Consider the following 25254-nt stretch of genomic DNA (forward strand, 5'->3'; position numbering starts at 1 on the left):
CCCTCTTGTTTTGGTGAAAGCTACAGGCGGTTGGTCAGCATGTGTGACTGCGTGTCCAGACTGTCCACACACAGAGCAGCAGGGGCGGGGAAGAGGGAGGATCAGACTCAGACACACACACAGAGCACATGCGGGCGGAGGGAGACGAGAGGGAATGAGGAGGAGGAAAAAGGTGAGCGAGAGAGACGAGAGTGCGACGAAGACGGTGAGGAAATGAGCGCCAGCAGTCGGAAAGTTGAGATTTCTTAAAGTGTTCAGTTACTAAATCCATATAAATGATAAATATTTGATATATTGCATTTTTTACATGAGTAAATCATTTTACATACAGTTTTGCATATTTTTGGTGATAAATAGACTTTACGCAACAAAAAATCCGAGGAGCCACTCTTTTTGGTGAGCTGAGCCAAAAGAACCGGTGTCGGTGCAGGATCGGCTCGGGTCCTTCGACTGCCGATGACGTCTAAGTAGTTGATTGGCTGAACATGAACCTTACGGAAGTTACGTAATCACGTTACGTTGGTCCAGGCAAATCTTTCTGTTGGAACGATGGACAACTTTTACAAAGAAATCCATCATTACCTCTTTGAAAATACACGTTTAGCATAGAGCTGCATGTATATTAGGGCTGAACGATTAACTGCATGTGCAATTAAATTGCAATGTGTCAAAAGGAGATTTTCTAATCGCAAAGGCTGCAATTTGGCAGCGAGCGGTTAGCGCAATGCTAATATACATGGAAAAACCCATAGGAATGCTAATGCTAATATCACCGATTACATTATTACAAATTATGAATTAGAAACGTGCCAAATGATTACATTTGGAGTCTAATAGAAAGTAAAACTACCATCAGTCAAATACATACAGACAGGTATTTTAGTAAAGCCAGAAAACTTTTAACTCCAGAGTTTTGGCTAGCAGCTATGAGCGTACCTGAACTACGCATGGACAAGACGTCAAAAACTCTAAACACAAAATACTTCAATAAACGGGACACACTTCTTTCCTGCAAATACAATTTCACAGGTGTATTTAATACCTATGATCCTTCAAGGGATGTGCTCAGAGAGGAGTTCAACATTATGAATAAAATATTGTGTTTTATTTTACAAATACCATTATAAACACAAACTTACATCTTAAGAAACATTATTTTAATAACAAAACTGCTAAATTCTTTCCAACAGTATAGATGTGTAGTGTATTTTGTCCAAGTGGGGTTGCCGTACTTTGACGTCATGGGCAGTCGAAGGACCCCGAGCCGATCTTGCACCCGAGCAGATCCTGTACCGACACCGGTTCTCTAAAAATAACCGGAATTCCCATCACTAGTGTCTGGTACCATCACCAGGCTGCGTGGACTGGTTAGGTGTTGATGGCTGAAGTGTAACACAGTTACACGTCCGTGTGGAACTCGGCTTACGTCTGTCTGGTCCCTCCCCCCCCCCCCCCCCCTCCCCACACACACACACACACAAGGCCTTTTTCTACACTACACCAACGCCTCCCTGCTCTATACTCGGCATGAAGGGGTTCGATCGGGGGTTAAACCACCAAATGGTTCCCAAGCGCAGCCGTATCTGCAGCTTACCGCTCCCCCAGGAGAAGGGTCAGATGCAGAGAAGGAGTTTCCCACACACCGGTGTGACGACTAACGGGACTTTTGCTTTAACCTAAACGTATCAGTCACAGAAATGTGCAGATGACTTGGCCTGAACCACGTAACCATGAAGTAGCCCTGCTCCACGTTGGAGGCAACGGCTAGAACATACTACATCAGTTAAACTCCCTGTAGAACAAAAAGAAGCAGCTGTCAGGTTGTTCTGGTTCTAGCGTGGCAGCTTCAGGACCGTAGACGTTCTGGTGGAGCTCTCGGGTGGATGGATGGAACCATGACTGCTTCTCTCTGATGAAGGAAGCTAACCCTCCTCCTCTCTGTCAGTTAGCTTCCTGGTGTTCTGGTGTGTATCTCTGGTTTTCTCTGACCGCTGGTTGAACGTTTAAACATAGCAGAACCCACAGGAACGTGTTTAAAGGTTCTAAACCCTTCTTTCTGTTCTGGTTCATTGTAACTGTGGCTTTAAATGTTTCTAACATATTTTTGTTTGTTTCATTTTCTATAGTGTGTCTCGTCCGCCCGCTCGTCCGCCCGTTCTCACAGTAAACAAGCCAATCACATGGCTGATGCACTGGGTGGGGGTGTGTCTAGGGGGTGGGATTACTACTCAGGGTAGGGAGGGGCGGGGCAGGGTGGTAGCAGTCGTTACCGTGACATGTAAACAATCGAACACTGGTAAGATGCCTCTGCTGCTTCCTGTTTCCTGCTTGTTCCTCTGTCCTTTGCTACTGGTCAATGAAAGCCCCGCCTACTGCAACATGGAGCTTGGGGGTGGGGCTTATTGAGTCAGCTGGTGACTCAGCCAGCCAGAGGATTGATCAGACTCCCCACACACCTAGTTTTATTGCTCAGAGCATATTTTAAACTAAACAACGTTCACTTATTCTGATATTAACTTCAAACGAGGATTTAGAGGCGGAGCTACAGATTCTAAACATGCGAAGTTATTGTAATAAAATCAAAGTCTGCAAACAGATTCCACTTTCTGGTTCCTGCAGGCGTCAGCCCTCCGGCTGCTGAGTCACCCACTTCCTGCTCCGCGGCCCCGGCTTTGCGCTCCAGCCTTGAGCGAGACTCCAGGTCACACCGGATCTCCTGCTGTTCGGTCTCAGTTTCAGCAGGTTGAAGGTTCCTCTTTAGCAGCTGTTTCAGATGATTTCTTCTGCTGGGTGACCCTCACACCAGCAGCACTTCCCTCCATCCCCTCGAGATCATTTCTGAAACGTATTAGTGTCAATATCTCTCCTGAAGTGTGAACCGAGAAACTTGTGGGTTTGAAGCAGTTTCTCTGAACCGTGACAGAATCGGAGAACTTCTTCCCAGTTTTGACCCAAGGCTGGACCAATGGTGGTTTACCGCCTGTAGGTCCGACTCAAAAGTTCTAGGGGATCAGGTTTATTACACGAGAACATGGCCTCGGTCCGTTACAGCTTCAAGCTTCTATGACCTGCAGAAACCAGCTTTCCAAACCTGGATCAGGACCAGCAGGTCTGATCAGGACCAGGATTCTCCCCTGACTGGTGGTGGGGTGTGTTTGGAGGATCTTCCCATCTGGTACTGAAACAGTTCTCTAGAGAGGAACCTGGAGCAGAACTGGGACAGTTTGGACTTTGCAGTTTTTCTTCTGCAGATGTTTTGGTGCTAAAGAGAAAAGTGTTAGCATTTGTCGCTTCAGCTGACGAGCGTGCTAGCAGCGTTGGCACTCAGAGCACAGAAAACACGTTTCCACTCCCTTTGTGTCTTCCCAGCGTTCTGATTGGCTCCATAGAAGTGTGTGTGTGTGTGTGTGTGGGGGGGGGGGGGGCTTTACAGTAAGTATAAAAAACATGTATAAAACTACAGCCTAGAGGCTCTTTTATGCAATGCAGAACTGTCAAGTACACAGGTGGCGGGAGCAGCCAATCACACATTAGCAAGTATCAGCGGAGCCAGTAGATGAGCTTACGGACGGTTCTGATGGGAAACCGGCTTCAACACCGGCGATTGTTTTCCACTTGGTCCTGGTGTTCAACCCGTGTCTATTTAAAATAGCGTAATATTGTTAGGACTGTAAAATGTGCAAACACTAGATGGTTTCACCACGGTGCCACATCCCCTCCATTTACTGGATCAGAACCCTGCTTCTTTTAGGTGAAACGATTTGATTTGACCAGAACACGAGTAGCTAGCATTTCAGATCAGCTCTCCATTTTCGGCAGGAAATGCGTCCGACACTCCAATCATCCTGATTTCTGTGTTTTGGAGAATTCTAACGCTGTTAGCCATCTGCTGTGGGTCAGCGGGAGGACAGATGTGGACACTTCCCTGAGTCTCTGCTGAAGGAAATCGCCAATCCTGCTTCCGAGTTCCTCAGTGGGGCTTTTCTGTGATTATCTGAGTCAACTCCCAGCATGCAGTTTGGTGTTACTGAACAGTGACCTGACGCCTGCAGCCCCAGAAGTGTTTGAGTTACTCTGCGGTGCTTTAATTACTTTTGGTGTGTGTGTGTGGGTGAGAGAGAGAGAGAGAGAGAGAGAGAGAGAGAGAGAGAGAGAGAGAGAGAGAGAGAGAGAGAGAGAATGTAATTAGTCATTTGTGTGAATGAGGACAGTCTCACTATGATTCTTGTGTAACTTGCCACTGTGTGTGTGTGTGTGTGTGTGTGTGTGTGTGTGTGTGTGTGTGTGGAGCAGGCTTGCTGGGACTCCAGCTGATTAACGGTAAGAACGAGTCGGCTCACATCACGGACGCCGTCGCCGTGGTGGCTCAGTCTCTCCAGGAGCTGTTTGAGAAGGAGAACATCACAGAGCCTCCTCGAGGCTGTGTGGGAAACACCAACATTTGGAGAACCGGGCCACTCTTCAAACGGTCAGTACCGCCTGCCGCTCAGAGGTCAGCCTCCTGACCCGGTGTAAACCTTCACTGGTGTCTCGTGGTAAGCTTTGTGTGTGTTTGAGGCTCCTGGTGACGCCTTAAAACTTTTAGGAGCACATGAATCAGCTGGTCTGGTACGGGTTACTCTATTCTAGTCTGATCTAGTTTAGTCTGGTCTGGTCCAAACAGATTTCATTATTTGATCTGGATTCAGATTGATATGAGAAGCAGAAAGATGATGAGGGAACATCATGCCTCTGACCACACAAACCACCAGTCAGCTGATTCCTCTTGTGGTCCAGGTCACTGGAAGCCTGCAAGCCATCCTGTATGTGTGAATATATGTTCTGACCACTACCCATAGACAGATCTCAGTTGTGAGGTAGAATCTAAGGTTGTCTTTCAAACAGTCTCCGCATGCTGTTGGACAATGCACAACGTGTCATACTCACCGCTACAGATGTCAGTCAACAGTAGAAGAAGACACAGATGCATCATTTATCTAAAGAAAGAACGTGTCTGCTGTTGACTCAAAGAAAAGCCTGAGTCTAGTACAAAGTTGATGCCGAAGCCATTTTAAATGAGCTGTCGCTATCTTTGTTTTTTCACTCAGTTGCAGTAACATCCCATCCACCAAACCAATAGAGCGCTGTGATTGGTCCACCAAACCGATAGAGCGCTGTGATTGGTCCACCAAACCAATAGACTGCTGTGATTGGTCCACCAAACCGATAGAGCACTGTGATTGGTCCACCAAACCCATAGAGTGCTGTGATTGGTCCACCAAACCGACAGAGCGCCGTGATTGGTCCACCAAACCGACAGAGCGCTGTGATTGGTCCACCAAACCGACAGAGTTCTGTGATTGGTCCACCAAACCAATCGAGCGCTGTGATTGGTCTACAAAACTGACAGAGCGCTGTGATTGGTCCACCAAACCGACAGAGCGCTGTGATTGGTCCACCAAACCTATAGAGCGCTGTGATTGGTCCACCAAACCCATAGAGTGCTGTGATTGGTCCACCAAACCGACAGAGCGCCGTGATTGGTCCACCAACGCGACAGAGTGCCGTGATTGGTCCACCAAACCGACAGAGTGCTGTGATTGGTCCACCAAACCAATAGAGCGCTGTGATTGGTCCACCAAACCGACAGAGCGCTGTGACTGGTCCACCAAACCGACAGAGCGTTGTGATTGGTCCACCAAACCGACAGAGCGTTGTGATTGGTCCACCAAACCGACAGAGCGTTGTGATTGGTCCACCAAACCGACAGAGCGTTGTGATTGGTCCACCAAACCAACAGAGCACTGTGATTGGTCCACCAAAGCGACAGAGCACTGTGATTGGTCCACCAAACCTATAGAGCGCTGTGACTGGCACGACATGAGACCGTTCGGACCTGCTGAGGTTCCAACGGAGCATGGCTAGACCGACCTGCAAAGCAAAATAATTTAGCTTCTGCTATGGTCCATTTAGATTTATAGGCTAGGTCACTAGCAGACAATTGTCAATTTATGTCTACAATATGTCCTGTTTACTGATTGGATCCTCAGGGTGCTGATGTCATCAAAGTACCCAGATGGCCTGACAGGACGAATTGAGTTCAACGATGATGGCGACCGGCGTTTTGCCACTTACAGCATCTTGAACTACCAACAGAAACCAGGTCGCCTTGTCCAGGTCGGAGTCTTCAACGGAACACAGGTAAGACACTCCCAGTCCTCCAGACGGACAGGTGCTGGTCCCACGGACCAGAGATGGAGACGCCTGCAGGCATCAGCGGATTCTGAAAGGCTCTTGCCCTCCTCAAGGATGGATAAGCTTAGAAGAGGCTTTCTCCAATGTTCTTCAGACGTTTGTGCTGTCAGGGAGCTTTACCTGTACACCATTCCACGTTAAGCTGGGTTAAGCTTGAGTTTTAGGTGTTGAACTGGGAGTGAAGAAACAATAGCAATATACATTTCTAAATAACTGTCCCTTGATAGACATTTGAGAACAAGTGTTACTCCATGCTGGACCAACCAGCTAAGGGCCTCGGCCCGGTTTGACCACGCATGTGTGAGATTAGTCTCAGCAGTCTGAGTTTGTGTTCCAGGTTGTGATGAACCCCCAGAGGAAGATCATCTGGCCTGGAGGAGAGACAGAGAAACCAGTTGGGTACCAGATGTCCACCAAGCTGAAGGTGCCGACTATCAGGGTTTACTGATGTGGTTCTGGTTCTGTCCTCCTTCAGTCTGGTCTGTTTGTGTTTGTGTTCAGATCGTAACGATCCACCAAGAGCCGTTTGTTTATGTCAAACCGACGAAGAGCGACGGGACGTGTAAAGAGGAGTACACTGTTAACGGAGTTCTAATCAAGAAGGTTATCTGTACTGGACCCAACGGAACCATACCAGGTACACAGACAGTCCTGAGCCAGACCTGTGACCTGTTAGACCTGTTAGACCTGTTAGAACCTGTAGCTGGGAACATGATCCATCTCTTGTGTGTTCAGGTCAGCCCATCGTCCCTCAGTGCTGTTACGGGTTCTGCATCGACCTGCTCATCAAGCTCGCCATGAGCATGAACTTCACCTATGAAGTTCACCTGGTGGCTGATGGGAAATTTGGAACACAGGAGCGAGTAAGTTTCCTTCATCCAATGGTAGTAAGTGCTCCCTACACTGTAAAACACCCAAGAGTGCTAGCACCGGATAGGATGATGTATTTATCTACTTCAATTCAATTAAAAAATACTTCATTAATCCCAGAGGGAAATTAGAGTTTCAGTACACACAATTCTGAGATCAGACATACATACATAGACACATGACAAGGCCTGGTGACTGTGGTCATTCGCAACCCGAGTCGCGCTACCTTAATAGATCAAGAGGGTTTATGTGAGGACAGAGTCGGGGGGAGGGGAAAAAGGCCCTTCGGAGTTACCCTCCACAGAGAGGGCAGCTTTACTATGCAAAAAAACACCTCAGACAGAAATGCACACAGGCTTCAGACATTACACAACATAAGTGTCCACTAGGTGGGGAGGTAGGGTTGGGACTCTCCTCACTTCAGTGCGTGCAGCCGCATGGGGCAGCGCTCATCACCCCTGTTTGGACAGGGGAGGGAGATAATGGGTTAGAGGGCACATTGACTGCTAGACACGGTTCCACGGCCTTCACCGGTCACAGTCCCGCCCAGGCTGGGATAGGGAGAAAGTGTTTCCATAGCAATGGCAGCATTCCACATTTCTCCTGAGGGGGGAGTTTACACTTCAGCCTCGCAGGCTCCAAGGGCACCAGATTTAGATCAAATTTGTTTGGGGACAGAGATAATTTCCTCTCTGCCTTAGTGCTCTGCTGGTCTACAACCCCTCTAGATCCAATAATGGCGTAATTAACCTATCCCGATCCGTGCTGATCCGTCAACTCTCTCCTTGATCGAATCCACCGAGCCTGAGCCCGAATCTCAGCCAAAGTTCCAAGCTTACGACTCATCTTGACAATTATATGAGTTTGTGCATTCACAGTGCGGTGTAATCCATCCCTGAGCTCCGGGATTGAGCCAATATTCCTCGAAAGCTCGTTAATTTTCCGGTAAGCCAGGTAACCGCTCAGGCCAAACAGCAGGAATCCCGACACCAAAACGACGAAAATCCAAACATCTTCAGAATTCTCTACAGACAGTTGAGAGAGGCAGCTCATGTTCCACTGTTTCCAGGAGTCCATGATATACCCGGCTGGCTCTGTCCCAGAGGGGCATCCGGGAGCCCCTTCTCCCGTTCTCATCGTTGAAAAAAAAAATTCAACTGCGTTGAGAGCAGGGGCAGATTTAGGACTGAAGAAGATCCGGAGCTTAACACACGCGCGCGCACACACACACACACATGTGACATGCACTAGTCACCATCATATATACCATAAATCCTCTAATACAGGCCGGTATTCAATTAAAGGCCGGGTCTCCAATTTTGGCCAGTGTCGGAGTCGGCGGAGGTGAATAATGGTCGGTCTCTTATTGTGGCCGGGTGCAATGTGGTAACAAGCAAGTACGAGTGCGGTTGTGTCATCCGTCTCACTTTTGATTTGCCAGTGATAGACCATGAGGGTAACTTTAACCGTGCGGAGACGAAGAGGAGGTGAAAATTTGATATCAAGTTCAAAGAGAACGTGCTGATTATGCTGCAGAACACTCTGGGGAGCAGTAGCAGGGGTTGTATGGGTGACGTGGTCATGAGCTTTGGGTAATGACCGAAAGAACGAGATCGCGGATACAAGCGGCCGAAATGAGTTTCCTCCGTAGGGTGGCCGGGCTCAGCCTTAGAGATAGGGTGAGGAGCTCGGACATTCGGGAGGGACTCGGAGTAGAACCGCTGCTCCTCCGGATCGAAAGGAGCCAGTTGAGGTGGTTTGGGCATCTGGTCAGGATGCCTCCTGGACGTCTCCCTGGGGAGGTGTTTCGGGCATGTCCTGCCGGCAGGAGGCCCCCGGGTCGACCCAGGACACGTTGGAGAGGTTACATCTCCAATCTGGTCCGGGAACGCCTTGGGGTGGAGGTGGCCGGTCTGGAGCTCCCTAGTTGGGATGCTGCCCCCGCGACCCGGACCCGGATAAGCGCAGGAAGACGACGACAATGACGGACAAACAACTGAGTCCTTCAGGTGTACTTCTGAGTTAAAAATGCTCATGAAATACGTATGTGGAGTAACCAGGTAGGCAGGTTTTAACGTTGCAAATCTGCAACGCCTGCCTCCAGAGGGTAAACAGTTAATGAGAACCTCAGAACCGCGTTCCTACACCGTGAGTCCCAGAGTTAAAGACCACATTTCAGCATCAGCACCACTTCCATGTTGGTCACTGTAATGCTAACGGCAGAACAATGCTAGGCCAAGCTACTGCTAAGCCTTAACTGCTGCTAACACCCATCCTGGACAAGAGGAAGACAACATTGAAGAAAATCGGAGCACCACTCACGTTCCAGGGTGTACTGCGAATGAATGCCAGATCGATCCATAGCTTGTTCTGCCACTTTGTCCCTCACTTGTCCACAACACCACCCTCCACCACACACAGAACACGGAGTTTCTAGCTTCAGGCAGCATCATACAGTCATCATGATTAAACCAGCCAATCAGCATGCAGCTAATTTAATATTCATGTCCTTCCCGAGTCTTTTTACTGTGGCACTTTATTATGGGGTTGAGTTTGGTCATTTATCAGGGCTCCAGGGCCATTTTGAGCCCCAACAATGTTTCATAAGTTATATAAAGGCTCAGAGAACGGTTTCCAATTGTAAAAATACTCTTTCTAGGAAACCTTTAATAATTAAGTAAATCTGACATAATGAAGTGAAACGATCCAGAATGAACACGATGCTGTTATGATGAAATGAGTCTCAGCTCTTAGCTTTGTATTTATTTGAAATGTGATTTTAAAATGGATTCAGATTAAATAAAAATATCTGCAGAAAAAACACATTTATTTATATCATGAATACGTTCAGATTCATGAATCCTGTATTTATGGTCTAACTTCGAGCTTTGGGTCACGGCTGTTCAACCACAGATCAGAACCCGCCAGTCTGATCCAGAACCAGGAACGGTCACTTCATATACTGTATGCTCACTTAACTCTACCCATTCTGGATTATGGTGTGAATCATTTTCACCTTTATTAGTTTTATTCAATTAGTTTTAATTACAAAATGCACAATTAAATCACCGTTGCAGAGTGAAAAGATCCCGCTCAATCTAGTCTTTTCTGGTCCTGTCCAATCAGGGATTCGTGGTGATCACAAAGAGTTCTCAAAAAAAAAAGCTGAAAGCTTTCTGTCGTGATAAAACTCAGATTTGAACTTTGACCTTCTTTCTGCAGGTGAACAACAGCAACAAAAAGGAGTGGAATGGGATGATGGGTGAACTTCTGGGGGGACTGGCTGACATGATTGTGGCCCCCCTCACCATCAACAACGAGCGTGCTCAGTACATCGAGTTCTCCAAACCGTTCAAGTACCAGGGGCTAACCATCCTGGTTAAGAAGGTGAGGGCAGAGATGATAGGAAATGATCAAAGATGATCAGAGATCACAAGAGAAGTTTGTAGAAGATCAGAAGTGGAGATTAAAATCTCCACGTCAAAATTTAGATGTAGGAATGATATCTGATCAATCTTTCGTTAGACAGTTCAAAGTAAACTTATGTTTTGTTGTTTGTTGTTAAAGGCAAACAGTCATATCGCCATCACAACATTCAGACTGTTCATAAACTTAGCAGTCAGATGTTGTTCAGTCGGGTTCCTGCTGGTGTTTAAATGACTCCCGAGGACACTTGATGATGAACCAGCTGAGCCTTCAGCCATACTCAAGTCTCTGGTGGAAGATGTTACTCTAAACCTTCAAGCTGGTGATCCAGCAGGTTCAGGTTCACAACAAAGATCAGGTCAAATAAAGTGTGTTGTTCTTGTCTTCAGGAAATCCCTCGTAGCACTTTGGACTCGTTCATGCAGCCTTTCCAGAGCACCCTGTGGTTATTAGTCGGCCTGTCGGTCCACGTGGTGGCAGTGATGCTCTACCTACTAGACCGGTTCAGGTACTACAGCTGTACTGCACCAGCACTACACCAACATTACACCAGTACCACACCGAAACTACACCAACATTACACCAGTACCACACCGAAACCACACCAACATTACACCAGTACCACACCAGCACTACACCAGCATTACACCATTACCACACCAGCACTACACCAACATTACACCAGTACCACACCAGAAATACGCCAACATTACACCATTACCACACCAGCACTACACCAACATTACACCAGTACCACACCAGAAATACGCCAACATTACACCAGTACCACACCAGCACTACACCAACATTACACCAGTACCACACCGAAACTACACCAACATTACACCAGTACCACACCAGCACTACACAAGCATTACACCAGTACCACACCAGAAATACACCAACATTACACCAGTACCACACAAGCAACACACCAACATTACACCACTACCACACCAGAAATACGCCAACATTACACCAGTACCACACCAGCACTACACCAACATTACACCAGTACCACACCGAAACTACACCAACATTACACCAGTACCACACCGAAACTACACCAACATTACACCAGTACCACACCAAAACTACACCAACATTACACCAGTACCACACCAGAAATACACCAACATTACACCAGTACCACACCGAAACTACACCAACATTACACCAGTACCACACCAAAACTACACCAACATTACACCAGTACCACACCAGAAATACACCAACATTACACCAGTACCACACCAGCAATAAACCAACATTACACCAGTACCACACCAGCACTACACCAACATTACACCAGTACCACACCGAAACTACACAAACATTACACCAGTACCACACCAAAACTACACCAACATTACACCAGTACCACACCAGAAATACACCAACATTACACCAGTACCACACAAGCAACACACCAACATTACACCAGTACCACAGCAGAAATACGCCAACATTACACCAGTACCACACCAGCACTACACCAACATTACACCAGTACCACACCAGAAATACACCAACATTACACCAGTACCACACCAGAAATACACCAACATTACACCAGTACCACACCAGAAATACACCAACATTACACCAGTACCACACCAGAAATACATCAACATTACACCAGTACCACACCAGCACTACACCAACATTACACCAGTACCACACCAGAAATACACCAACATTACACCAGTACCACACCGAAACTACTTCAACATTACACCAGTACCACACCAGAAATACACCAACATTACACCAGTACCACACCAGAAATACACCAACATTACACCAGTACCACACCAGCAATAAACCAACATTACACCAGTATCACACCAGAAATACACCAACATTACACCAGTACCACAACAGCACTACACCAACATTACACCAGTACCACACCAGAAATACACCAACATTACACCAGTACCACACCAGAAATACACCAACATTACACCAGTACCACACCAGAAATACACCAACATTACACCAGTACCACACCAGCAATAAACCAACATTACACCAGTACCACACCAGAAATACACCAACATTACACCAGTACCACAACAGCACTACACCAACATTACACCAGTACCACACCAGAAATACACCAACATTACACCAGTACAGCACCGAAACTACACCAACATTACACCAGTACCACACCAGAAATACACCAAAATTACACCAGTACCACACCAGAAATACACCAAGATTACACAAGTACCACACCAGCAATAAACCAACGTTACACCAGTATCACACCAGAAATACACCAACATTACACCAGTACCACAACAGCACTACACCAACATTACACCAGTACCACACCAGAAATACACCAACATTACACCAGTACAGCACCGAAACTACACCAACATTACACCAGTACCACACCAGAAATACACCAAAATTACACCAGTACCACACCAGAAATACACCAAGATTACACAAGTACCACACCAGCAATAAACCAACGTTACACCAGTATCACACCAGAAATATACCAACATTACACCAGTACCACACCAGAAATATACCAACATTACACCAGTACCACACCAGAACTACACCAACATTACACCAGTACCGCATCAGCACTACACCAACATTACACCAGTACCACACCAGCACTACACCAACATTACACCAGTACCACACCAAAACTACACCAACATTACACCAGTACCACACCAGCACTACACCAACATTACACCAGTACCACAACAGCACTACACCAACATTACACCAGTACCACACCAGAAATATACCAACATTACACCAGTACCACAACAGCACTACACCAACATTACACCAGTACCACACCAGAAATACACCAACATTACACCTGTACCACACCAAAACTACACCAACATTACACCAGTACCACACCAGAAATATACCAACATTACACCGGTACCACACCAGAAATACACCAACATTCCACCAGTACCACACCAAAACTACACCAACATTACACCAGTACCACACCAGAAATACGCCAACATTATGCCAGTACCACACCAGATCTACACCAACATTACACCAGTACCACACCATAAATACACCAACAATATGCCAGTACCACACCAGAAATACACCAACATTCCACCACAACCACACAAAAACTACACCAACATTATACCAGTACCACACCAGAAATACGCCAACATTACACCAGTACCACACCAGAAGTACACCAACATTACACCAGTACCACACCAGAAATATACCAACATTACACCAGTACCACACCAGAAATACACCAACATTACACCAGTACCACACCAAAACTACACCAACATTACACCAGTACCACACCAGAAATACACCAACATTACACCAGTACCACACCAGAAATACGCCAACATTACACCAGTACCACACCAGAAATACACCAACATTACGCCAGTACCACACCAGAAATATACCAACATTACACCAGTACCACACCAAAACGACACCAACATTACACCAGTACCACACCAGTAATACACCAACATTACACCAGTACCACACCAGCACTACAACATTACACCAGTACCACACCAGCACTACACCAACATTACACCAGTACCACACCAGAAATATACCAATACTACACCGGTACCACACCAGAACTACACCAACATTACACCAGTACCTCACCAGAAATACACCAACATTCCACCACAACCACACCAAAACTACACCAACATTACACCAGTACCACACCAGAAATACGCCAACATTATGCCAGTACCACCCCAGATCTACACCAACATTACACCAGTACCACACCAGAAATACACCAACAATATGCCAGTACCACACCAGAAATACACCAACATTCCACCACAACCACACAAAAACTACACCAACATTACACCAGTACCACACCAGAAATACGCCAACATTACACCAGTACCACACCAGAAGTACACCAACATTACACCAGTACCACACCAAAACTACACCAACATTACACCAGTACCACACCAGAAATATACCAACATTACACCAGTACCACACCAGAAATACACCAACATTACACCAGTACCACACCAAAACTACACCAACATTACACCAGTACCACACCAGAAATACACCAACATTACACCGGTACCACACCAGAAATACGCCAACATTACACCAGTACCACACCAGAAATACACCAACATTACGCCAGTACCACACCAGAAATATACCAACATTACACCAGTACCACACCAGCACTACAACATTACACCAGTACCACACCAGCACTACACCAACATTACACCAGTACCACACCAGAAATATACCAATATTACACCGGTACCACACCAGAACTACACCAACATTACACCAGTACCACACCAGAAATACACCAACATTCCACCACAACCACAGTAAAACTACACCAACATTACACCAGTACCACACCAGAAATACACCAACATTACACCAGTACCACACCAGAAGTACACCAACATTACGCCAGTACCACACCAAAACTACACCAACATTACACCAGTACCACACCAGAAATACGTCAACATTATGCCAGTACCACACCAGAAATACGCCAACATTACACCAGTACCACACCAGAAATACACCAACATTACACCAGTACCACACCAGAAGTACACCAACATTACGCCAGTACCACACCAAAACTACACCAACATTACACCAGTACCACACCAGAAATACGTCAACATTATGCCAGTACCACACCAGAAATACGCCAACATTACACCAGTACCACACCAGACATACACCAACATTACACCAGTACCACACCAGAAATACACCAACAATACACCAGTACCACACCAGAAATACACCAACATTCCACCACAACCACACCAAAACTACACCAACATTACACCAGTACCACACCAGAAATATGCCAACATTACACCAGTACCACACCAGAAATACACCAACAATACGCCAGTACCACACCAGAAATACACCAACATTCCACCACAACCACACCAAAACTACACCAACATTACACCAGTACCACACCAGAAATATGCCAACATTACACCAGTACCACACCAGAAGTACACCAACATTATGCCAGTACCATACCAAAACTACACCAACATTACACCAGTACCACACCAGAAATACACCAACATTACACCAGTACCACACCAGAAACACACCAACATTACACCACTACCACACCAAAACTACACCAATATTACACCAGTGCCACACCAGAAATACACCAACATTACACCAGTACCACACCAGAAATATACCAACATTACACCAGTAGACACACACACACACACACACACACTGGATCTCTTTCGGTTTGGGACCATGACTGGTGGACTAAACTAACTGGAGCATGGGGACAACATGCTATCTTACTGACTGAAGGTGTGACTTTGCAGCCCTTTCGGGAGGTTTAAAGTCAACAGTGAAGAAGAAGAAGAAGATGCCCTCACCTTGTCTTCTGCCATGTGGTTCTCATGGGGAGTCCTACTGAACTCTGGGATCGGAGAAGGTAACAAACACTGAGGACGCCCACGCCTCCCAGTGCTGTCACCCTCACATGAATGTTTCGTTTGTTCGTTGCAGGAGCTCCAAGGAGCTTCTCCGCCAGGATCCTGGGGATGGTGTGGGCAGGTTTTGCTATGATCATCGTAGCTTCGTATACTGCCAACCTGGCAGCCTTCCTGGTGCTGGACCGGCCTGAGGAGCGCATCACTGGCATCAATGACCCCAGGGTGAGACTGTGATCAGATCAGTATACACCTGAACCAGAAACAGCTGCATATTTAAGAGATAGGTTTTCCATAGGAAAGTTTGAACTAATTGGCACAATGAACTGAACTCAGTTCACTCATAAAAAGGTTCATTAGGAATGTTTATTTTGTGAAGTGCTTTGAGCCTCTTGCTGTAATTTGGCACTATGCAAATAAATTGAATGGAACTGAGCAATTCTGAACAAGTCTGAACTTTATTTTTGCTGAGCTTAAGTTGACTTTCAGTCAGATGTCTGTGCAAAGTCTTGTAAATGAGGTCCTGGGCTACAGGTGGGTTACACTGAGTGTTCAGGTGACCTTAGAGAATAGTAACAGGGTTATAGTTTGGGTTTGTTGGGCCATCTGACCTTGTTTGTTTACTTTGCTTATTCTAGCTGCGTAACCCATCAGATAAATTCATCTACGCCACAGTGAAGCAGAGCTCTGTGGACATCTACTTCAGACGGCAGGTGGAACTGAGTACTATGTACCGACACATGGAGAAACACAACTACGAGAGTGCTGCCGAGGCCATCCAGGCAGTCCGAGACAAGTAGGACAATAGACCAGGTCCAGGTACAACCTACCTGTCTTATCTCCACTCTTAATGGCTGTGTGCCCTCCTTCAGCAAACTGCATGCCTTCATCTGGGACAGTGCTGTGCTGGAGTTTGAAGCATCGCAAAAATGTGATCTGGTAACAACTGGAGAGCTTTTCTTCCGCTCTGGGTTTGGGATCGGAATGAGGAAAGACAGTCCGTGGAAGCAAAACGTTTCTTTGGCGATCCTAAGGTACTGAGGGCAACAACAGTCCCTGAAAAATGCTGAGCTCATCTAGCTTCACCCACTGATGCCCCGCCCACTCCTGCTGTCTCTGCAGCTCTCATGAAAATGGCTTCATGGAGGATCTGGACAAGACGTGGGTTCGATACCAGGAGTGTGACTCCAGGAGCAACGCACCTGCCACCCTTACCTTTGAAAATATGGCAGGTAAAACAGGCTCCTCCTCCTCTTTATTATTCAAGTGTTAGTGGGACACACTGACATCACCTGTCCTTCTCAGGCGTGTTCATGCTGGTGGCCGGCGGTATCGTCGCAGGAATCTTCCTCATCTTTATTGAGATCGCCTACAAACGACATAAAGATGCTCGCAGGAAACAGATGCAGCTGGCATTCGCAGCAGTGAATGTTTGGCGGAAAAACCTGCAAGTATGACCTTTTATTCAAGTATAGTGTACTCTTACCCTAGTCTACTCTACTCTACTCTACTCTAATGTACTCCCACTGTAATCTCCTTTACTCAACTCTACTCTACTCTTCTCTACTCTACTCTACAGTTCTTCACTATGTACTCCCACTGTACTGTACTCTACTCTACTGTACTGTACTGTACTGTACTCTACTCTACTCTACTCTATTCTTCTCAATACTTCTCTACTGTGTACTCCCAATCAACTCTTCTCTACTCTACTCTACTCTACTCCACTCTACTCTACGCTACACTTCCCTACTGTGTACTCTACTCTACTCTACACTTCTCTACTCTACTCTACAGTTCTTCACTATGTACTCCCACTGTACTGTACTCTACTCTACTCTACTCTACTCTACTCTACTCTACTCTACTCTAATGTACTCCCACTGTAATCTCCTTTACTCAACTCTACTCTACTCTTCTCTACTCTACAGTTCTTCACTATGTACTCCCACTGTACTGTACTCTACTCTACTGTACTCTACTCTACTCTACTCTATTCTTCTCAATACTTCTCTACTGTGTACTCCCACTCTACTCTTCTCTACTCTACCCTACTCCACTCTACTCTACGCTACACTTCCCTACTGTGTACTCTACTCTACACTTCTCTACTGTGTACTCCCACTGTACTCTTCTCTACCCTACTCCACTCTACTCTACTCTACTCTATACTTCTCTAGTGTGTACTCCAACTGTACTCTACTCTACTCTACCCTACTCCACTCTACTCTACGCTACACTTCCCTACTGTGTACTCTACTCTACTCTACACTTCTCTACTGTGTACTCCCACTGTACTCTTCTCTACCCTACTCCACTCTACTCTACTCTATACTTCTCTAGTGTGTACTCCAACTGTACTCTTTTCTACTCTACCCTACTCCACTCTACTCTACGCTACACTTCCCTACTGTGTACTCTACTCTACTCTACACTTCTCTACTGTGTACTCCCACTGTACTCTACTCTACCCTACTCCACTCTACTCTACGTTACACTTCCCAACTGTGTACTCTACTCTACTCTACTCTACTCTACTCTATACTTCTCTACTGTGTACTCCAACTGTACTCTACTCTACCCTACTCCACTCTACTCTACACTACACTTCCCTACTGTGTACTCTACTCTACTCTACACTTCTCTACTGTGTACTCCCACTGTACTCTACTCTACCCTACTCCACTCTACTCTACGCTACACTTCCCTACTGTGTACTCTACTCTACTCTACTCTACTCTACTCTACTCTACTCTACTCTATACTTCTCTACTCTGTACTCCCACTGTACTCTACTCTACCCTACTCCACTCTACTCTACGCTACACTTCCCTACTGTGTACTCTACTCTACTCTACTCTACTCTACTCTTCTCTACTCTACAGTTCTCCACTATGTACTCCCACTGTACTGTACTCTACTCTACTCTACTCTACTCTATTCTTCTCAATACTTCTCTACTGTGTACTCCCACTCTACTCTTCTCTACTCTACCCTACTCCACTCTACTCTACGCTACACTTCCCTACTGTGTACTCCCACTGTACTCTACCCTACTCCACTCTACTCTATGTTACACTTCCCTACTGTGTACTCTACTCTACTCTACTCTTCTCAACTCTACAGTTCTCCACTATGTACTCCCACTGTACTCTACTCTACTCTACTCTACTCTACTCTATTCTTCTCAATACTTCTCTACTGTGTACTCCCTCTCTACTCTTCTCTACTCTACCCTACTCCACTCTACTCTACGCTACACTTCCCTACTGTGTACTCCAACTGTACTCTACCCTACTCCACTCTACTCTATGTTACACTTCCCTACTGTGTACTCTACTCTACTCTACTCTATACTTCTCTAGTGTGTACTCCAACTGTACTCTACTCTACCCTACTCCACTCTACTCTACGCTACACTTCCCTACTGTGTACTCTACTCTACTCTACTCTACTCTATACTTCTCTACTCTGTACTCCCACTGTACTCTACTCTACCCTACTCCACTCTACTCTACGCTACACTTCCTTACTGTGTACTCTACTCTACTCTATACTTCTCTACTCTGTACTCCCACTGTACTCTACTCTACCCTACTCCACTCTACTCTACGCTACACTTCCCTACTGTGTACTCTACTCTACTCTACTCTACACTTCTCTACTGTGTACTCCCACTGTACTCTACTCTACTCTACCCTACTCCACTCTACTCTACGCTACACTTCCCTACTGTGTACTCTACTCTACTCTACTCTACTCTACTCTACTCTACTCTACTCTACTCTATACTTCTCTACTCTGTACTCCCACTGTACTCTACTCTACCCTACTCCACTCTACTCTACGCTACACTTCCCTACTGTGTACTCTACTCTACTCTACTATACTCTACTCTACTCTATACTTCTCTACTCTGTACTCCCACTGTACTCTACTCTACCCTACTCCACTCTACTCTACGCTACACTTCCCTACTGTGTACTCTACTCTACTCTACTCTACTGTACTCCACACTACACTTCCCTACTGTGTACTCCCACTGTACTCTACTCCACTCTTTTCTCCTCTGCTTTAACATTTAAATTACTATATTCTACTCTACTTTGCTCTTCTTTTTTATTATATTCTACACTGTTTCCCCTGATGTGTTCTGCTGGGTAGGGGAGTTAAGAGTGGCTCAGCAGTGTCTTTGAGCTGATGGTGTTGTGTTCCTTTTGTTGTTGTTGTTTTTGAATGAAATGTTAGAAAAACGTTTTTATATTTAGAATGAAAACTGACTCAAAACTTTCTTCACATGAATGTTCAGGAAGCCGGTCTGATCTTAAAGTGTTTAGTAATGTGACCCTCATAGTTTTGTCCAAGTAGGTAAAGAAACTCAGGAGCTAGACTTCTTAATCCTGTTGGATTTGAACATTTGTTACTGGAGCTTCAAAATTGGTACTCCACATTTCTCACTTTGAAGGTCCTGTGTTGAGAAGCAAAGCGTCTTTAAGTAAAGAAGTCTGGTGGCCTTGTTTCTGAACCTCCTGGGCTACCGAGACCTGGTGAATTTGAGGCATCCGTTTCTTAGTGGTCAAACTTGATTTTAAGATGGTGTTGCTGGTTTTAAGCCCAACAGGTTTCTGATCATGTTTGCTTCAGCACGGCAGAAGGGTTTACTCAGATGTTTTATTAGTGGGTTCTGTTGTTCAAACGGGACCATTTGATGCTTTCGACTCATCCCATCCACTCCTGTCAGTCAATATTCAGCTGTTCAAACAGTCAGCAGTCAAAAATATTTGATTCATAAATCCTTCAATTCCAAAACATCTGCCGCAAAAAGACCTCTGAACAGCTCCAGATATTTACCGTATGATAAAATTGAAAAAAAGTTCAAACATTTGGGTTTAAAGACACTTTTGTAGCATTGATGTTTTTATGAGTGAATTAGTTTTACCTTTACTTTCCTAGTGAGCTCTAATTGTTCAGCGCCAGCATCATGATCAAACCCTGACTACTACCCCACCACCCCAGATCTCCAACCACGGGGCTGCGCAAAAGGTCAAAAAGACAGAAAATGGCAAAGTCACCAGAGTTGAAATATCATGAGAAACTCTTGTTACGGGATCAGGACCTGACCCACAGAATCACCACGAGACACGGAAGGTGAAGTGTAACACATTTTTTTATTAATCAAAGGAAAACTAAAGGCGCTGAAGGGGAAGTCCGAGCAGGAAGAGTCCACAGGGGGGTGTAGAAGACAAGCTTCAGTTAGGTTGCAGACTGGAGTCTCAATTTAGCAAATAAATTTTGCAGGTTTTTTCCTGTCTTACTTGTTCCTAAGGAGTCAAGCTCGCTGAAGGGGTGGGGATGCGGTAAGGACAGGGTGAGCCAAGGGTTTCCAGGAGGCAGAGGAAGCTGAGCACCGGGGGTGCAAGAGACCCAGATGGGACGAGGGTCCGGTGAATTCAAGGGAAGCAGGTGAGCGGCTGAGAGCGGACAGCCAGGGGAAGCAGTGAGATTAGGAACCAGTAGTGAGAGCCAGGAAGTTATGGAGCTGGGTGGAGATGAGCTTGAGATGTCCTGGAGACAACACAGAACGAAATTTCAAGCTGAAGAGCAGACAAATGGATCTCACAATGAAAACGGCTAATAATTACTGGAGGATTAACAGAAAGAACCATCTATCTTGATCATCACTATCGCCAAAGTTCTTATCCGATTCTAAACCGCTAGTCAACAAAGATCTGAACCGAGGAGAGAAAGACGGGGAGTTAAACTGTGATTCTCTCCCTGAGAAGTGAGATCTGCCGTCTCTTAAGTCATCAGCGCTGATTAGGGGATTGCTTGCAGCTGGGGTGCCGAAGGCGGGCAGAGGAGGAAGCCAGTCCACCGGAGGACCTGTCCAAGGTCCTGAACAGCAAAGGAAGGAGCAGACTTGGGCCTTTCAGGAAGCGGGAGCCCAGGATCCGTAACAGTTATCATCCAGCAAAGTGAAGGTGTCTCACTGCAGCTCATGTCCCTTCTTCTTCCCCGTGTGCAATCTCCTCCCAGCTCTTCTTTAGAAGTTCTCCGTCTTTCCGGCCAGGCCAAGAAACCGTATCCCTCTAAGCATGTAGCTTCACCTGGGGGCACAGCCTACAAGCAAGCTTTTCCCGTCTTGAGCCAGCATCTCCATCTGGCTCCATGTGTAGTCCTTCCTCTTGAAGTCCGCCTCCATTCACAGCACCATGCGTTTCTAGGCCATCCCCTCGTTCTTTAGGTGAGGGCTTCTCTCGTCATACTGGACGTGGGTTTATGGAGTGCATCGCCGAACCATTGGATGATCTCCTCTTCCATGAGCTGCCGTCTTGCTCATTGCCACAGTTCTTTATCAGCAATTCTGTAAGGCAAGTGGATCCTCGCGTTCCCATTAGGAAATCTTACAGACGTGTTCATGACGGCAAACGCATTCACACAAATCGTCTTCCATCACTGTCCTCTTTCCTCGTGCCGGTCACTCATGAGCAAAACTGCCTGCCGCTTCCTGTTGGAACAACTCTACCGTTGCTGTGTTCGCACAACCCTCGGTGAAAAGATGAAGGAAATTCTGAAGATGCTTGTGCACAAGGGAGAGAACACACACACACACATACAACAGAAGTACGTGCCAAACGAAGACAGAAGGCTCCGTCTGCCCCGGGGCTCTGTCGTACACAGTTAGCTTTAGCTGCTACAACATGCTAACTCTACACACGGGGAGAACAGGTCATGTCTGCACAGTATCGGGAGTTTATAAGTCATTTATAGAGTCGGCTCTGGCGTCCTATAAGACAGGGAGTTGACTCAGAAGTTTACTGGCGGCGTTTATCGGTTAAACAGCCGAGGTGGAGCTGGAACGGTTTCTGGAGCCTGTTCTGGCTCTATGAAGCAGATCCGATGGAGGGATCCTGGAAAAGCCCAGTTATGGTTCTGGCTCCATTAATGGTCCGGTTCCGTTGTTATTTAGGTGCTGCAGTAGCGGAGCAGCTTGTCCAGTAATTGGAGAGTTGTCGGATCAAATTCTGCCATCGTGTCCTTTAGTAAGACACCTCACCCTCAACACACACACACACACACCATTCTCCTGATGTGGTGGTGGTTGGAGGGACTCGGTGTGTTCCTGGGCAGCTGTGGCTATGATGCAGCTCATTGTCATCAGCGTGTGAACGGATGTGTGTGAATGGGTGAATGACTGTTGTGTAAACGGACTCAGAAAGGTTGAAGTTATGTCACACACTGGTGTGTATGACATTTGTTCTCTGCATCCGATCCATCCCCTGGGGGAGCGGAGAGCTGCGGACACGGGTCCATTTAGCGGTTTAACCCCCCAATCCAACCCCGTGAGGCTGAGCGTCAAGCAGGGAGGCACTGGGTCCCATTTCTCCAAAGTCGTTGGCATGACCCGACGGGGATTTGAATCCCGATCTCCCAGCGCCGGGTGGACACTCATGCCACTATGGTACGGTTCAGGTGCTGTCCATTAGTCGATTGTTATTTCTCTTGTTATTAGTTTAGTTCCGTTCTCGTTGGTCCGGTTCTGCTGCCAACCAGAAACACTGATTCCCAGGTCTCATCTGAGGTGCACACTGTGATGGGTCGAAGGTCAAACTGAGGATGATATCAGCTGTCAGGCACCATGCCACCATCCGCCGCTGCCCCTCCCCCTCTGTCTTTGGCCCCTCCCCCTGGAGAGCTGACATCATCACAGCTAACTGTTGCTATAGTTATGTGATGTGATCATCCCTCCATCCGCCATCTTTGTTCCCCCTCAACCTCCATGTGCTCGTCCCTCACAGGAAATGTCCCTTTGATGTCTCTGACAGATTTCCTGTTGTGTCTCTGTGTTGATGTTGTTGTTTACCTGCTGCTGTGTGTTTATTGGCGGTAAAACGCAACGCCCGTTTTACTGAAACAACACTTCATCTGACCAAAAATGAGACCTTTTACTTTGGTGAGACTGCGTGCTTCAAACACACTCGCCGAGGGCAGGTTTATGTTGAGGGCTCCAAGAACAGACGGAGAGCTGCGGGTTTCATAACCTGCTGCTGTGATCAGCAGATGGACTGCAAACACACACACACACACACACACCATTCCTGCACCATACGTATGATGTATTTTTATCAACAAGTCTCCAACCATGCCTCCTGCTGCTGAGCCTGCAGTGAAATGATGAAAGAGGAACTGAAACGTCCTGAAACTCACGGACATCTGAAGTAGAAGTCCAACTAGCCAGCTAACAGGAAACCAGTTCAGTACTAACCCTGAGGAGAACACTGTGTGATGACTCGGCTGGTTTTATGCAGCTTGGAGCCGCGAGTGATGAGTGAGAGGATTAAACATGGCTGGGTGATCACTGGGTGAAGGGTCGTGAACACACACTTCCTGCAGCATTTGACAGTAAAATGTTGTCTGAGTTTAACTGAACAGACACCCTCTGGTCCTGTGGAGGGCTTTTATTGTGACGGATGTGATGCAGCCCTTTGACCAATCAGAGAGCAGCACAGAGGAAGCATGACACAGAATCATAATTGATAGTGAAAATAGGTGTGTGTGTGTGCGTGTGCGTGTGCGTGTGCGTGTGCGTGTGTGTGTGTGTGTGTGTGCGTGTGTGTGTGTATGTCTCTGCTGCGTGTTAATGTGTGTGTGCACCTATCGTATGATTTATTATAGGATAGGAAAAGTGGTAGAGCAGAGCCCGAGTCCAATACCTCTTTTAGGTCCATCACTTCGACCTACGACCTCAAACGCCGTATGGCCCCCGGAGACGCCACGGTAAGGAGATGAAGACCACCTGTCCTCCTCTGTCTTCTTCTTGCTTTCATCTCTTTTTACCTCTGTCTCTTCTCTTTCTCTGACTTGTTTGCTTTCCTCCATCACTTTATTTATTCTCCTCTTCTGTCTCCCACCTCCTCCTTGACCCGTCCGTCTATCCGTCCTCCTTCGGCGCACCTGTCTCTCAGACAGGTTGAGGACAGAACGTGTTATTTGATGCGTCTGGGTAGGGCAGACATCTCGATCACGTCATATTCTTGCAAAGGAGAAGTGAAGAGGGTCAGACTGTGTGGTTGTCCTGTCCTGTCCTGTGTGTCCAGTTTATCATGTCCTGTCCTGTGTGTCCTCGTCCTCCCTGTTTGTCTCTTCCTCTCCTGTCTCATCTCTGTCCTCTCATCTCAGTTTTGTCTTCCACTAATGGCCCATTGGAATCCTCACAGGTTGG

General features: G+C 46.6%; 1 protein-coding gene across 4 annotated transcripts in view; it reads left to right on the top strand.

Moving 5' to 3' along the window:
- grin1b (glutamate receptor, ionotropic, N-methyl D-aspartate 1b) overlaps positions 1 to 25254 on the top strand; it is a 50508-nt gene that overhangs the window by 23954 nt on the left and 1300 nt on the right. For 2 of the 4 annotated variants that reach the window (XM_054730341.2, XM_054730342.2), the window contains 14 exons: positions 4294 to 4468; positions 6030 to 6180; positions 6572 to 6658; positions 6736 to 6871; positions 6970 to 7097; positions 10327 to 10491; positions 10920 to 11038; positions 15921 to 16033; positions 16108 to 16256; positions 16670 to 16827; positions 16904 to 17065; positions 17154 to 17263; positions 17337 to 17482; positions 24708 to 24809. In XM_054730341.2, coding sequence (XP_054586316.1) covers positions 4294 to 4468; positions 6030 to 6180; positions 6572 to 6658; positions 6736 to 6871; positions 6970 to 7097; positions 10327 to 10491; positions 10920 to 11038; positions 15921 to 16033; positions 16108 to 16256; positions 16670 to 16827; positions 16904 to 17065; positions 17154 to 17263; positions 17337 to 17482; positions 24708 to 24809 — 1901 coding nt within the window. The remainder of the gene's footprint in view (positions 1 to 4293; positions 4469 to 6029; positions 6181 to 6571; positions 6659 to 6735; positions 6872 to 6969; positions 7098 to 10326; positions 10492 to 10919; positions 11039 to 15920; positions 16034 to 16107; positions 16257 to 16669; positions 16828 to 16903; positions 17066 to 17153; positions 17264 to 17336; positions 17483 to 24707; positions 24810 to 25254) is intronic. The other 2 variants (XM_054730343.2, XM_054730344.2) reach the window with 1 other exon arrangement.

This window comes from Nothobranchius furzeri, chromosome 10, assembly GCF_043380555.1.
Source record: "Nothobranchius furzeri strain GRZ-AD chromosome 10, NfurGRZ-RIMD1, whole genome shotgun sequence".
NCBI classification, from domain to species: Eukaryota; Metazoa; Chordata; class Actinopteri; order Cyprinodontiformes; family Nothobranchiidae; genus Nothobranchius; species Nothobranchius furzeri.